This window comes from Suillus plorans, assembly GCF_016647745.1.
Source record: "Suillus plorans strain S12 chromosome Unknown HD556scaffold_29, whole genome shotgun sequence".
NCBI lineage: Eukaryota > Fungi > Basidiomycota > Agaricomycetes > Boletales > Suillaceae > Suillus > Suillus plorans.
Genome location: NW_024537413.1, coordinates 323,311 through 339,031, shown reverse-complemented (window position 1 = coordinate 339,031; position 15,721 = coordinate 323,311). Strand labels below are relative to the sequence as shown.

The 15,721-nt window shown below is 46.1% G+C and overlaps 8 protein-coding genes across 8 annotated transcripts; 6 read left to right on the top strand and 2 right to left on the bottom strand.

The window, feature by feature from the left end:
• Nucleotides 1-882: 882 nt before the first annotated feature.
• On the bottom strand, nt 883-1,104 carry HD556DRAFT_1217669 (uncharacterized protein; the record flags this gene model as incomplete). Its single annotated transcript, XM_041296724.1, has 1 exon — nt 883-1,104. A coding segment is annotated over one exon (222 nt), but the record flags the coding sequence as incomplete, so codon positions are not given.
• A 149-nt stretch (nt 1,105-1,253) lies between these two features.
• Nucleotides 1,254-1,838, bottom strand: HD556DRAFT_1220955 (uncharacterized protein; the record flags this gene model as incomplete). Its single annotated transcript, XM_041296806.1, has 3 exons — nt 1,254-1,401; nt 1,453-1,679; nt 1,728-1,838. Coding segments are annotated over 3 exons (486 nt in total), but the record flags the coding sequence as incomplete, so codon positions are not given.
• Nucleotides 1,839-2,650: 812 nt separating this feature from the next.
• On the top strand, nt 2,651-3,506 carry HD556DRAFT_1308516 (uncharacterized protein; the record flags this gene model as incomplete). The annotated part of the gene is made up of 4 exons (XM_041300150.1): nt 2,651-2,665; nt 2,977-3,044; nt 3,096-3,409; nt 3,457-3,506. 4 exons carry the CDS (start codon nt 2,651-2,653, stop codon nt 3,504-3,506), a joined length of 447 nt encoding a protein of 148 aa, XP_041160074.1.
• A 2,374-nt stretch (nt 3,507-5,880) lies between these two features.
• On the top strand, nt 5,881-6,036 carry HD556DRAFT_1210735 (uncharacterized protein; the record flags this gene model as incomplete). The annotated part of the gene is made up of 1 exon (XM_041296564.1): nt 5,881-6,036. A coding segment is annotated over one exon (156 nt), but the record flags the coding sequence as incomplete, so codon positions are not given.
• A 1,026-nt stretch (nt 6,037-7,062) lies between these two features.
• On the top strand, nt 7,063-8,180 carry HD556DRAFT_1443462 (uncharacterized protein; the record flags this gene model as incomplete). Its single annotated transcript, XM_041306618.1, has 4 exons — nt 7,063-7,223; nt 7,270-7,364; nt 7,415-7,439; nt 7,505-8,180. 4 exons carry the CDS (start codon nt 7,063-7,065, stop codon nt 8,178-8,180), a joined length of 957 nt encoding a protein of 318 aa, XP_041160072.1.
• A 1,404-nt stretch (nt 8,181-9,584) lies between these two features.
• HD556DRAFT_1443461 (uncharacterized protein) lies at nt 9,585-10,049 on the top strand (the record flags this gene model as incomplete). Its single annotated transcript, XM_041306617.1, has 2 exons — nt 9,585-9,894; nt 9,958-10,049. The coding sequence occupies 2 exons, from the start codon at nt 9,585-9,587 to the stop codon at nt 10,047-10,049; spliced, it is 402 nt and encodes a 133-aa protein (XP_041160071.1).
• A 1,902-nt stretch (nt 10,050-11,951) lies between these two features.
• On the top strand, nt 11,952-14,515 carry HD556DRAFT_1527450 (uncharacterized protein; the record flags this gene model as incomplete). Its single annotated transcript, XM_041309345.1, has 3 exons — nt 11,952-12,264; nt 12,315-12,721; nt 14,085-14,515. The coding sequence occupies 3 exons, from the start codon at nt 11,952-11,954 to the stop codon at nt 14,340-14,342; spliced, it is 978 nt and encodes a 325-aa protein (XP_041160070.1). The 3' UTR covers nt 14,343-14,515.
• Nucleotides 14,516-14,572: 57 nt separating this feature from the next.
• Nucleotides 14,573-15,671, top strand: HD556DRAFT_1432208 (uncharacterized protein; the record flags this gene model as incomplete). The annotated part of the gene is made up of 2 exons (XM_041305100.1): nt 14,573-14,605; nt 14,961-15,671. The coding sequence occupies 2 exons, from the start codon at nt 14,573-14,575 to the stop codon at nt 15,669-15,671; spliced, it is 744 nt and encodes a 247-aa protein (XP_041160069.1).
• Nucleotides 15,672-15,721: the final 50 nt, after the last annotated feature.

Here is a 15,721-nt window from a genome sequence, read left to right as displayed (position 1 = left end):
GCCTTTTTAATTCTATAAAGTTCACTCTTTTTTCCAGTACGTAGTCCCTGTTAACACTCACCACTAGGGCTGTTCACCATACCGTATACGGCGTACGGCCGTACCGTATACGGTGTGCCGCCGTATGAAGCTAAAACATAACCGTCTATTACGGATGAAAAAAAATATGCTGACGGTACGGTACGGTGTGCTTTACGGCCGTATACGGTACATACGGTACATTAAACGAGGTCTTGGACTGCAGCACGAGCCAAACGAAGCTTTGCCTTCAGCAACATTAGCATCCTGATTGTCTCAGGCTTGAGGCTTGCACGCCGCATAGAGACTGTGTCCCGACCCCCAGAAAAAATATGTTCAACGGCAACAGCAGACCCTGCAAATAGCGCGAAGACAATAATTAGATACTATGAATGTTTTAGATAGGCTATACACTCACCAGGGATTGCAAGAACATCACGCGCGAGACGAGAAAGGTTGGGAAATTGTGCACGACGACCTGCCCACCACTGAATGGGGTCACAAGTATCGAAATCCTCCTGCGGGAGCTTCAAGTAGTGCTCGAATTCATCTATCGTCACATTCGATCGCTTCTTGTACCTTGCTGTGAAGTTGACCTTCGTCGGAGACTGGCGCCCAGTGTTCTCTGGGCCTGCTTCAGTGGGAGATGACGAAGGGATTGATTGTGCCACCCTTGTAGCATACTCCTTCTTATAAAGAGCATGCAGATTGCTCTTCTGCGTCTCGATATGCATTTGTGCGGTGATATCATCTCCACAGTCGCTGTGGAGCCCATTGTACGAGATGCGGGGGTCAAGAACTTATGGAATAGTTGATTAGCTAGCCAAACAAACTCGCAATGAAAGGTAACATACTTGAAGCCCAGACGTAGAAAGGCGACTTGTCAATCTTGAAGTAATAATCACTGAGCTTACGATGAGCACTTGTTAGCGCAGACCGCAGCTTCACTGGAGCTGAATCCAGAAGTTCTGCCAAGTCATCTCGAATCGACTCCTGGAGTCCACGGAATATTGCGTGTGCGGTAGATAGCATGGGACGCTTTGTCGTGGACATTTGTGTGGTAGCAGAGCGAAAGGCCTTCAACCATTTCGTGTGAGTTCGTCGTCGGTAGGTGGGGTCCCACGGGACTTCAAGAGCAGATATAGTCGATACATTGGTGGAAAATGAGTCTTCAGATGACCGATCAAACCTGAAACTAGTAAGAAACAAGACATGCCGTCAAAATGTAACATACCATTCAAACTGCTTTTCATCGCACGCGTGATGGTAAGGACCTTGCGGTTGCCCAAATAGCATTTGTAGTGTTTGTCGCCAACGTCGCCTGCTTGTCCGTCGGAATTCATCTCCACAAGCTCGTAGAAATAATAGATTGGATTGCGCTTGCTGGCCTGCTAATGATTTGGAGTGACCCGAGTTAGAATAGCTATAAACAACAGGAAAGAACTCACCTTCGATAGTCGGGGAAGAGCTGAGCTCGTCGATGGCTGTAAGCTACCACTGTCCTCGTCATCTACTTCCTCCACGCGAGCACGCTTGGATGCCTGGGAGTCGCTGGTGGCAGGCAAAGGTCGGTTGGCCTTGCGCTTCGTTTTCTGTCGGAGTTGGCGTGTGTCGTTTCCCCCTCGTTGTGGTACAGTTTTCGTAGGCAGCATTGCAGCAAGCTACATAATTAGTAAGACCAGTGAAGAGAAACACGAGAAATAACTTACCTCCACATTTGTTATCTCCTGGACATCACTGTTAGAGCCTAATGACTCTGACTCCGAGCTAGAGTCAGAGTCATCCCCTGTGAAATCACCGTCATCGGCATCTGAAGGGTCAACTGGGAGAGATGGAAAAAAGTTGTCATTGTTGATAATGCCAGCGCTCTTCTTGGGTAAACGACGAGATCGGCGATGGCGACGCAGAGGCTGATCATCACCTTCACGTTCAGCCTGAATTAGGGCGTTCATGCGGTCAGGATTCTTGGGACGTTTTCCACAGCCAAGAACCACCTGAAAAGCTTGATCCTCGGCGAGTGCACATGTGTCTGGAGCGTCAGATGACATCGAGTAAAAATACGGGAACTGGGAGGGGGGAAAGCAAGCAATGGGAGGAAAGGAACAGCGCCAGGAGATATCTTGACCGGTATCATGGTTCCTCCTGGATCGGGGCAAAGTAATCAAAGAATATATGATCTGGACATGACATAGAACATGTTAGAGTGGGGTTGATTAGAGATTATAGTAGAAAACATACCACTGGCAGTACTTTGAGGATCTCCATAGTGTGAGGATCAGGTCCGGAATTGACTTGTTGCGAAATAAGACATGCGGCTACTGCATGTATAAGTCTGAAACTTACACCGTAATACGGCCGTATACGACCGTACAAATACGGCAAAATACGGGGCCTTTATACCCGTACCCCGTCCCGTCAACTCAAGGTTGAAACAACCAACGGTACGGGTACGGTGACCGTATTACGGCCCCGTAAAGTCCCGTCGTACGGCGTACGGTGAACAGCCCTACTCACCACATTCCCATCCTCTCAAGAGGCAAGATCAATGGCAGCTTCAGACATGATCATCATCGTCTAAACTTTATTTAGATGCCTAGCCGAACTTTTCTGTGCAAATGCGCACAGTGCTGCGATGTTGGAGTGGATGGTATGCCTAGAAATTCTGGTGGCAAAAACTTGCCCATCGCCATGAAATATGTGCATTCAGCACATGCTGTCAACATTGCAATGTCATCTGGATGTGAATGTGAAGATTCTTTGCTCCATCTCACTCACCAAGCCTTGCTCCAGCCCAGCTCAGATCGCAAGGCACCATTCCCTCAATATCTCCAAGACCAGCACCCAATGCATCAGTCCAACATGTCGATGCCAGTGGATGATCTCGCCGCTGAACTATTCGCTATAACCCTAACTGATCACGAATCTGATTCGGATGGTCACCACAAACTGTGGGTTTAGCGTTCAGAAGTCCAGCGAGACAAGGGAAAGGTCTACCTGAATGGTGAACTCACTGTCAGCGATACACAGTGAGCAATACACATATCACATGATTCATGTAGTAACTGTTCATTTCACAGACACATCACCCACGCCCTCCAGGCCATTGAGATGAAGCACTCTTCAAGGGCTGAAGCCACTTTGAATGTGGTAGAGTTGCAGATAGAAAGCACTCACATCCAACTTTCCCTTGCAACGTCTCGTGATGTGTTACAGTCCATCCGCAATGAGCTATTTATGATAATCAAGACCCTCGCGAAAGTGAAGCACAAGGTCTCCTCCATCGTCTCTCGCAGGACTCGGCTAGAGACAACCTGTAACGAAATACAAACACTCCTTCTCAGTAAGGAAGATGGGCTTCCTGTCTCGTCTGAGCCAGTCGAATTTGACTCCTGTGAGTGTTGTTTATTCTTACATTATATCCTTCCCTCTAACATGAAGGCAAGCACATCATTACGATCTGCCCATTGACTACACCGACAAGCAAATAGTCTTCCAAGGCGCGGATTATGTATATAGTAATATTATAAAATCTTTCATGCTTAGTGGGTGAGGCAGGCAGGTTAATCCAGGCAAACCTTTCGGGTGGGAGATTGGTGGGCACTTGTATCAGGCGGGAGGTAGGTATACATCTTCAAATCACTTATTTATTACTGCTTCATGGCATAACACAGTTTGTCTGGTAGAATACCTGTATGGCCAAGCCAAGCAAGTGGTGGATGGCATTCCAGAAAAGAAGGTTCATGAAATCGATCCATAAATGTAGGTAGGCAATGGATATCTATGTGGCTTCCGCTCTCTTCCACCCCACTGGCTCCTCCTCCCTAAATGTGCTCCAAACCCAACAGGTGCTCTATCTCGTTCAACTCCTGCCATAGCCAAATCACCGCTTCGTGCCTATCCTCCACCATCAATGCTAGGAGGCACTTATCGCGGCACAACATTTGGATGGGGGGGTGAGTGGCGCATGGCGCGTGTGGATGAATTTGCGCGTATTCCATATCATCTTGCACGATCTCTTGTGCGTAGTCCCATAACACCTAGATATATCATAATTTGCTAATGGAGATGAGTAGCAGCGGACTTACTATTGCGGATGGTGTTACTGCAAATGTTTCGGCACACTCAAGGTCTCCAGCCTGCTCCTCTGCCCCAGCCTGCTCCTCCATAATGCCCTCAGACTGCTCCACCATGACATCCCCAGCCTGCTCCTCCACCTCCCCATGTAAAGACTAATATTGTATAGTTAGTTTACTCACTCAAACTGTAGCATAACTTACACTATTGTCTTCATTAATGTCAACTTGCTGCAGAAAATGCATCAGTTCTTGCATCTCATCAGGCTACTGACGACTTACATTTTCGTGCACTTCAGCCATTATTGTTATAGCAAGGTTAACATGTTCAATGTTGATGAACAAATCTCTGAGTCTCTGAAGTCACTTCGTGACGTGGTGTCACATTCGCACATCGAAACTCCTCAGTCTTTCCAATAGGTAAAGGATTGCATCACTATGTCCTTTTAGCAGAGACCATTTGAGCAGTGATAGTTTCAATGCCCTTTTTCAGCTTCTTGTCGAACTCAAACCATTATTTACCATACATAATGTAGACCTACTTTTTGGCACGGTGAATGCTCAGTGCCCAATGAATGCTCAGCGAGCGCCCAGTGAATGCCCAGTGAATGCCCATTACAATTCCCCATAGGTTTAATTTTTCATTTTCCCGGCTCATTTAAATGTAGGGGCAAATTCAAAATTTCCCAGAGTGGCAAAACACTCACCATTATGTAATATTTTGCGGAACATTTTGCTGTGCTTCAAAAGTTTGAGTTTATCTGTGATAAAATAGGTCGTATTTTAGTCAACATTTTCGGAAAGGAAAAAACTTCGAGTATTTTGTACATTTTTACAATGTCAAAATGATTCACAAAATGTAGAATTTCACCCAGGATTTAGCCACTCATCTAATTTTTGCATTTTTACCATGTCAAAATGTGCAGTAAGAATGCCAACTTTATCACTAACATTTCAAAACAAATCTTGCATAGTGAAAAACTCCCAAACCGCTGGTGTGCTAACAGCCACGCTCTGTTATCCCCTGTGACATGGACCATAAATGGTAGTCACAACTTGTGGACTCCAAACACCTCTGATATTGCTTCTAAATCGTAGCGGTGTGGACACACCAAGTTTGGGGATGCTGAATCTGACCTTGCTTGCCTGTGTGGTCACAGATTTTTCTGACCGGTCCAGCGATTAGCCGCCATGCTGGCACCATTTTCAATGTCCAATCATTTTCTGTGTACCCTAGCTTTGTATTCTATTGCAGCTGCTCGGCCTCTGTGACTGATGGATGTTCCTCTGTCTCGCCTTGTTTTCTCGTCTCATTTACAACATGTGGTTGTGTATGATACTGCTCTGTGAGTCAATTTTGATTATGTATGTGATACAAATGTGACCAACCTATCAACTAGATAGTTGATTAATACTATTTTGTCTTTACTACCTTTTACCGTTTCGTGGTCTCCACTCAGGCTTCCCATTCGTGCTAGAATGTGATTCGTCAGCATACCAGTTGTCGGCCTTTCGAGAAATAACCACATATTACCAGCTCGAAGTTTTTTTTAAGATACACGCATTGCCAGTAGTGGCCTCAAGGGATCCACGAAAACCACCAGCAGCCACATGGTTTGACACGGCACTGTTCATTGAAAACCGTGATCTGTACACTGGGAAGGGCATATCAGGTCAGTCATCATTTCGAACTTATCTAGATTTTTCACTCACCTCCGTGCCAGGGCTACATGTTGGTGAGGTGAAGGCAGCATTTAACCTGCCATCTTGTTTGGGGAAATTTGCACATCCACTCCTGTATATTCACTGGTTCCGCCCTCTGCAAAGCTTCGACAATAATCTACAGAGCTTCCGTCTAACTCGGTCATCACAGCAGCATGGACCTCATGCAGTCATTGTACCAGTAACAGAAGTCATTCGTGCATGTCACCTGATTCCGCAATTCAGTCACCAACAAGTTGCAGACGAGGCAGAGCAATTCTATCTTAATAAGTACAAGAGTTCCGAACCCTTCAGACGGTAACACTTGAATGTCCCTGTGACCACGCACTCTTGACAGTGCAGTGTATAGTTGACCGTGTGCGAATGAATCAGTGCACAAGTCGAGCACCGCCTTCTGTAAGGTTAGCCCTTGGCTTCCGTTGAACATCGTAGCATAAGCCGCGCGCAATGGAAACTGCTTTCAATTGACCATCCAGCTCGAACCCGGGGGATTGAAAGTGAAAGTAATCTGAGGGAGACAGTGTCTTTCCTCCGTCTCAGGAATCTGCACTTCTATGAACCAGCGATGGCATCGATGAAGACCGGTGATGCAGACACACACATTCCGTACCAATCCTTTCTCGACTGATAGATTCCGGTGCAAAAGGAGGATGCGGAGATCCAAAGGAAAAGGAGCGTCAAGATGTTGGAGTGCCTGTGGAGCTCAAGTACTTGGTGCGCGCACATGGGAGTCACAGGATATTGGAAATCACTCCGTCCTTACAATATGTCGAAGTAGAATATACAATTGATGTTCTTGATATTCAACAGATGACTCAGAGGTGCATGAGGTCCTCATACCATTTGTAGATGCGTGACACTGACTAAAGGAGTGTGGCTGTTAGGCTTTCCATACAGGGTAGATTTTGGCGCCTGGCTACTTGCGGTTAAAGCACCAGGAAAGTCGAAAAAACACAGCCTGCATGGCACTGCAATTCGAAGTCAGGCTTTCAGAGTTTGAAACACCATGCCTGCCCTTTGCCATCTTGCTCGTCGCTCAGCATGACTTAGAGCCAACACTCAAGGAGTGCGCTCAAATCCAATGGATCCGCAGGCCTCCTCGTCACAATGACAACCTGATCATCAAGATGCAATCAAGTTCGCTATCCAGTGGGAAAGGGATCATGCTCTCACTACAATCCTTATCAATCATCTGACTATTCACCCACCTTATTGTCGCATCCTGTTCTATTCCGATGGTAAGAAAGCAATGTCTAATGTTGACGATGCCCCCTCAGGCAAGGACAAGAATGAAATACACGACATTATCGCCAAGCTCATCTTTGTGACCCATCCCAAATACAAGACCACATATCATCAGGATCTGAAGAAGTTTCGTGTGTCAGTTGCCAATTGCATCACAGCGACGGCGTAAGTCTCTTTCTCTTGTTCTTATTTACGCTGATCAAATTTCAAGTCTCAAAAATAAATACAAGAAGTGCAAGGCCAAGTTCAGTGCAACGGGTGCCGGTGTGGTGCCACTGGATGCAACTACCTCGAACAACTTATTGGGTGAGTCCTTCACACTTATTTCTTGATTATTGACCAATTGAGCTTTACAGACGAAGTCAATGCTGAACTTCCATGGTATATGATCTTGATAGCATATGGCACTCAATCCTGTCTTTCGCAATTAAATCACATTCATCCAGGCCGGGGGTTGACCATGCGGGTAATCTCTATGCACTCATACAGCTGCATGGTGACCCTGGCAGGGCTGGTCCCTCAATGAATTTTGAGGTTGCCACTCAGGCTAGTGCTCAGCCATCACACAGTGCATCCTCCCCCCAACCACAGCCCCATCTGCCATCACACAGCGCATCCTCCGCTGAGCCACAGCCCCAAGGTACATTCTCCCCCCAGCCCCAACCCTCTAACGGCTCTTCCAACAATGATCCTCCTATTGATCTGTGTCTTCTGCAAGCTCCTCCCTCCTTTCCTCATAACGACATGGACTGTAATATGCATGACCCTGATGACGATGACGATGACATGGATCTGAGTTGTCCTTTGTCCACCCCCCTCGGGGACGCACTGTGCCACTTGGAAGATGACCCCATGACCCTTGACAGCCATGCTAGAGCCACTGGGAAAAAGCGTCAACTTGCAGCATCTCCTCCTCCCGACATTCCCAGTACTTTTGAGGTGCCGCAGAAATCGTCGACACCCTTTTATGACAGCCATGCGGCATTCAGTGCACAGCGACCCTCTAGTCGTGGGGGGCATCACAGAAAAACACCCTCTATCGCATCGTCAGGGGTGTCCTGCAGCATGTCAACCCCTTCCTCAACAACTCGCAACACTGTTAAGACCATGCACAAAGGGTAGGACTGATTCCAAGGGGCTTGGCTTCAGCTCGTGCGCTGCGCCCCTTACCCGAGTATGTGCCCTTAATTTCAGAATGATGTCCAAAGAAAGTCCAAGGATGTCCAAAGGACGTCCGAAGCGCGGGAAAGTTCCGGAGGAACTTCTGGAAATTACGATGAGGTTTTGTCCTGATACAGATATGTGTAATGGCTACTTAGGACAAGTCCTAAGTAGAAGCAAACAGAGGAAAGGCTGCAAGGACAAAGTCCAAAGCAGAATAGGTCCGGAGGACCGCAGGAAAGTTTCGGACGAACGTCCGGAAACTTCGGAGGATCGGATAAGTGGATGAGCGGAGGATTGGATAAGCGGAGCTCTGGCCTAGGGAATTTCTCCCTAGGCCTGAGATGGATATTGGCTAAGTCGGAAGACTAGAACTGATATGAGGACTTAGGGTGAGATCTAGTGCGAGGACTGATATGATATTCAGACTGAGGAACTACAGGACATATAAAAGAGTTTATATACTAAGGAAATAACGGAAAGATCAGTAAGCAAGCGTCCGAGGCTATGTATGAAGCATAAGCAAAGTTATCAAGCGCGAGTCGGAAATGAAGCATAGGTTAACGGATCAGTAAGCGTACCGGTAGTAAGTATAGCCGAGATACCGAGGACAAGGAATACCGAATAGAGGAATAGTGTTAAGACCATGCACAAAGGGTAGGACTGATTCCAAGGGGCTTGGCTTCAGCTCGTGCGCTGCGCCCCTTACCTGAGTATGTGCCCTTAACTTCAGAATGAAGTCCGGAGAAAGTCCAGTGAAGTCCGAAGGACTTCCGGAGGAGCGTGGGAAAGTTCGGAAGGACTTTCCGGACGAGTGCGAGAAACTTCTGGATGAGTGCGGGAAAGTTCCGGAAATTATGATGGAGTTTCGTCCTGACAGGGATATGTGGATATCAGATCTGGCGTCCGGATATCAGATGCAGGAGTACAGGGATCCGGACAGATAGAGAATTGGGTCTGGAGACATGGACAGGAGGTCCGGAGGTCCGGATGAGGCATGGGAACGTCGTCGGATGTTGGTCTGGAATGCGGGATATGACAAATAGGCTGTGTTAACGTTATATGCACAGGAATGAATTAAGAAGCTTATCGTATATCGGATCGGAAGCGGATCTATACATCAGACCGGATCGGATCGGATCGGATGTCCGGATGAGACACGTGGATAGACATTAGGGTGATGGGACAAAGGATGAATGATGCAGGCTAGCTGAGGTATAGAGGTAAAGGGATCTGGATGTGCAGATGTGGATGTGCAGAGGTGCAGGGATCCGGACAGATAGAGGACTGGAGACATGGATAGGGCATCTGAAGGTCTGGATGAGGTGTGGGAACATTGTCAGATGTAGGTCCGGAATACGGGATATGACAAACACATCATCCGACAGTTTTATAAGTCCCACCCCCCAGACATCATTGCCGACCAGCACCGAAGGCTCGAAGAAGAAGAAAGCCAAGTTGGATGTTCAGGAACAGGTTGCCAAGGTAAATGACGAGATTGAGAGCATCCAGTCCAGTGCTGTGTCATGCCACGAGGTGAAGCATCAACACTTCTTCGTGAAGCTTGATGCAAAGTCTGACTACCATCGTGATGCGAAGAAGTACGAGTGGCTCCGTGACACGCGTGCGCACAAGTCCTCACAAGCTGCCATCAATCACCAACACCATCAGGAGAGTAAGGACACTGAAATACACCTTCATGAGACAGATATTTGAGTGCACGAGGCACATTCCTTAGTCCTCGACAAGGAAGCGGAAACATTACGCCTCAAGATCCAGTTCCATCAGATGATGCAGGGCAGCAAACCTCCTGCCTTGCATGTGGAGTGAGTTGTTCGTCGTCGTCGTCATCATCATCATGTCATTGTTTTGCCGCTCTCATTTTTATTTATTTTTGTTCTCATTGTTGTTGTGTTTGATGGTACATATGTTACATATGTTGTACAAGTATCTTACTAGTAGGACACATTCATGGTCAATATGAGCTTTCTTGGTCTTCAGCCCCTCCTACGTTGAGCCCTTGAATGAGGACTGTCAAAGAGCTGATCCATAAGCTTTAAGTGAGTAGCCTGGCCTGGAGTTCCCTCATAAGATCTATCACCAACTATTTCATCACCATCTGCATCTTCATGCTCTTGAGGTATGAAGTCTTCACCCTCTACACGAGCCCACTTCAGAGAATTCTTGTATAATCCATCCTGCTGGAGATGATGGGTTTCAAAGCGGATAATCATGTTGTGCAGGATGATACAACACTTAATCCACTGCACAGCAAACTCCAGGTCTTTCTCTGACTGAAGATTGTGCCAGAGCTCTCAGAGAGATTGTAACTGTCCCTTCAAAACAGCAAACATGTGTTCAACACATACATGGACCTAAATAAATTCAAATTCACTGAAAAACCACCCAAGCAAAAATCATACTTTAGAAAGGTGATAATTGAATATCTTCTGGTTCTTTGTCAACTGTCCATTGCGGGGCTTCTTTAAAGGGGCTATACACCATGGCTCCAATAGATATGCACTGTCTGCCCAAACCCAGTGACTATCAGGCAGAAGGTCCGCATGCTCTTCATATAGGCAAGTGGATCGAAAAGCAAAGGCATCATGAACACTCCCAGGTTGACCAAGGGAATAATCAATAATCAGGAGGTTGTGGGGTAGAATGACCGCCTAGAATTAAATTAATTGTTTTATTGATGATAATAGAGAAAAACACATTACTTGACAACCAAGGGAATACTTGATTTCCTATCATAAAACACCTCACCATAAAAGCCAGGTTTGGCATAAAGGTCCATAGTTGAGCCATCAATGGCTAGAAAGCCTCCACTCCACTCTGGACAGGTTCGAGACTCAGCAAATGCCTGAGCCAAGTGAGCATCCTCAGAGTCAGCTGCTGGGAAGCTGATAAACTGATCATGTGCATCGAGCACCGCAACCATCACATGATGAGAGCAATTGACAACTGACCCAATGCTCACACCTGCCCATTGAGCGACATCCTCAAGAGTAATGGCATTCCCATAGTGGCCTGCACTATTGAGAAAAATAGCAAGCTGGACGGAAACAGGGAGCTGAGGATTGTTGGACTGGTTGTGGAAGATAGGGTGATCAGAGATCTGATCAAGGATATCATTGAAGATCTCTGGGTTAACACAAAGTTTCTGCCGAAACAAATGAGGGTGGTGTTCCTCGTGATGAACCAGCATATGAAGCTGAGGTGCTCGTGGAGGTGGCTCATCTGGCTTGTGGAGTACCCGTGCCCTTTCGACTTCATCATGAAGTGCAGTGATGGTGTCTTGGAGCCTATTGTAATGTGCAGCAACATCAGCACTGGATTTGTCACTAGACTCTGAGGAAGAATAAGAAGTCACAGTGCTGGCAAAAGGTGACAGTGGGGATAGGGGGGACATTGAGCTAAAAGGCATGTTGATACTATCTTCATCATCATCCGAGTCTGAATCTGTGTCCCAGTCCATATCAGACTCGGAGTCAGACCAGTCATCTAGGAGTGCATTCTGGTATTGCAAATTGGCTAATGATCAAGTAGCTTTATCAATAGAATTGAGGAGGTCATCATGTAGGGCTACACAAGGCATGATCACAGTGGGGAGGGGTATTATCTTATCAGTTGTCCGATCTCCAACTGATTCAGTGGAGTTTGAATCGGAGTTTGAATTTCTGCCACCCTCAGCATTGCTGATGTCGTCGACTTCCAACAAGCTCGTTGATGGCAACTGCGCTCAACCATGCCCCCACACCAACCCTGATGGTGGCTGCACTCAACCATACCCCTACACCAACCCACAACATCCTGATGGTGGCTACACTCAATCATGCCCCCACACCAACCTATAACATCCTGATGGCAGCTGCACTCAACCACACCCCCATGCCAATCTACAACATCCCTGTCATTGTCATTGCCTGTGAAGAGACCGAGACAAGCTCATTAGCACTCGGCAAGAAGCTTAACCTGAAGGAGCTGAGGTTGGCATCAGAGGATTTGCTTGCTGATTTCTTCATGCTCAATAAGAACTCTAGTGCATTTTTCTTCTTCTTATGAACTCATCTGATTGACATGGACAATCAGTGTCGCTGCTTTCATTGACCAGTGAGACATTCCCAAAAGTTGTCACTATGGTTGATGCATTGATCACATCCTCCTCTTCCATATTTGCCTTACACTGGATGGGCGCCCATCACACAGCACATCCTCCCCCCAACCACAGCCCCATCTGCCATCACACAGCACATCCTCTGCTCAGCCACAGCCCCACTACATTCTCCCCCCAGCCCCAACCCTCTAATGGCTCTTCTAACAATGATCCTCCTATTGATCCGTGTCTTCTGCAAGCTCCTCCCTCCTTTCCCAGTCTACTGAGTCTTGCTCAATGCTTCGGAATCCCCCCTCCCTCACTGTCACGCATTCAGCAAAATTGCCGACAAACCATTTCACATATGTGCACGTCTGTAGATTTCTGTTTCATTGCATCTCATGTAATTTCCCTTGCTTGTTAAATACATAGCTATATCTACATGCCTCAAAAATGACAAGTGTTATTTCCAAGTCCACTCTGATGCCGCTGTGTGCCGTGTGTTTTGGTGGCTTTCTGGCCAAGTTTTCTGAAGACTTTACTGAGTTTTCTGAAGTTTTAGCAAGTGTTTTTGAAGCCTTAGCAAGTTTCAAAATCTACTTTGAGTTTCACTAATACATTATGATCAAACAGTCCAGAATATTTCGATCCTAGGATATCCGACCATCCGACCCCATCCAGCATCCGCCCCGGATATGACTCAGCATGCAATCTACAAATAAACAACACCAAACACGCCACCTTGAACTGTACACCCCGCCCCCCGCCCCCGCCCCCGCCCTTTGTGTCTCTTTCCCCACCCTTGCCCTTTGTGTCATGGTGAATGTTGGAGGTGAGCCAGTAGGGAGGTGATGATGCAGCAACTGCAGCACCTCAAGGCTGATGGTATTGGCATAGTCATTGAGTGCGGTGCAGGGAGGTAAGCATGTAGCGGCGCTGTTAAGTAGCGGCTTGGCCAAATGTAGTAATATCCCTGACATTGTGCGCAAGGTGGCTGACAGCGAGAATGTGTGGGAAACAGCAAGCTTAATACATGATTATATTTTAACAGTATATTATGTGTTGTGATTGATGTGTGGGAACAATGATTATTATGCTGGCGTGGATGCGGTCAGATGGTTGGATGAGGTTGGACGGTCAGATATCCCAGGATTGAGATGTCCTCAAACAGTCAGCATTTTGACCAGGCTCCCTCCCAGCCCCACAGTTCGAGTGTGGAGGGGCGATATCTGATGGCATTGTTGGCACTGTTTCATAAGTCACATGATACAAGAAAAATTCAAACCCAGCATAACCTTATTCCCCCTCACACTCTCACTGGGGGCTGGAAGATAACATTTGTAAACAAAGGTCAGCCACAGTGACCGTGACCATGAAACTTCAAAAATATGAGTTTGCACCTAGCATAGGGTTACAAAATTTCAAATATGATATGTATTTTTTGTCCCTGGCTATTGTTACACCCGTTGTTATACTATGGACACAGTGATTGCAACGCTACAAGAGTGCAACCTGAGTGCTTCTCAATTCATCATATCAATTCTAAGGTGCCAAAAATATCACGGACATCATCTTGCTGAAGGTCTTCTTGTCTGTTCTGATGAAATTATTGAAGCTTTGATTAAGCATTCTTCTCATCAAGACAACAAGTCGCAAACCACTGCAAACCACAATGCTCTGAGACAGCAATACATCACAGAGACTAAATTAATCTCATCTGAAGAAAGGGGCTGGCATTTTGGACCCTCACATGCACTACATGACAGCTGGAGGAGTGTAGCATCGAGGAAATGAGAACTGAAATGCAGTCTCGTGCACCTGCACTATGGGATTTGCTTGGGCTTTTGCTAGGGGCTGATAGTTCATCTTCATTCGAAGACGTGAAAGATGCTGATGGAGATATTATGATGGGCAGCTTGCAACGGACTAGCTCTGAGGTATATGATGAAGAGGATGACTATTGGGGTGATGTAGACGACTTAGATCTTGATGCACATACTACGACGAAACAAACTATGCGGTGATCTGCAGTCATCATGATAGTAAGCATAGTGCACACCCCACATCAGCAAACTAGTGGGCTGTGTTACAAGTCACACCACATGTCACATCAGGTGATATTATTCGCACATTATAATTTGCATTTTGTAGGAATTGAACCCAAGACCTTAGCAATTAGAAGTGTATCATAATAACCACCAAGCCACAAGAACATTGTTAAGCCACATTAATAATAGCAATATATACCAAAGACATGTCACATGACCAAATGCGAAAATTCTACCAAGTCAGTCCAGTCAATTATCACTACAACACTACCATTCTATTTACTACATAAATAAGACTACAGTAGCTTCAGATAGTTGCAATAGAATCATACACTAATTTACTCAATATATATCCTATTTAATTTTCACTCAGAGTCAATAAATCTTGTACAGTAAAAATTAATATATATTTCAACTATATTTTCAGTAATTACAACAACATATGGTAGGTTAAGGATAGTAAAAAAAAAATTTAGTGTGGTATTTGATTATGTGTCTGTGAAGTTTGGAAGACCTGTGGTGTCTTGTGGCACCTTGTGAAACCTTATGTTACCTTGTGACACCTGTGATGAAATTGCTAGTTTGCTGATACAGAAGGTGATCAATACACTTGCATGCATCAGAATCTCAATATCTACAGACTCAATCAATGCCACAATCCGATCATTGTCAACAGAGTCACAGAATACTCTCCAAACCCTAGGAAAATCACTCCTTGCCTCGTATGCATATGATAACTTTGATGTTGATCTGAAATCTCAAGTTCCTCTTGCTGAGAAGTCAAATGACTCGTTAAAGCATCTCACCTCCGGTTTGCTGTTCCCATTGCAGCATGGTGTTACTGCAGATGACTTAAAATGTTCTAAAGAGCTATGGAGACAATCAGTGTTAAATTCCCATGTGCAGCTCTCAACACTACCTCCGAAAAGATCATGGAAAGATCTGTTACACATCCACCCAGAATCCAAGGACAATTCCACACCACAACTCTCTCGGCGCAATCAATTCAACATGCGGATGTTCCTGTTGGATTTATGTGAACATGGGCCAGAGTATTTTCATCAATTTCAATCCAAGATTCCCGAGCTGGACGCTGTAGAGGAGATACCATTAGTCAAAATGTCAATCACAGCTGCATGTGCAATGGACATCAATAATTCAACCATCAGTGGGAATATTTGTGCAGTCATGGAACTACTTGCCCAAGGTGGTGTACATGATCCCACCGACACCAACATTCTTGACAATCCCAACATCTCGCAATATGTCATCTTCATTCACAGTGACCTGGGCACAGGGGAATGATTGCAGGCCGCACAGCTTCAACGGTCAGTGGAGGCAACCCCATGGAACCG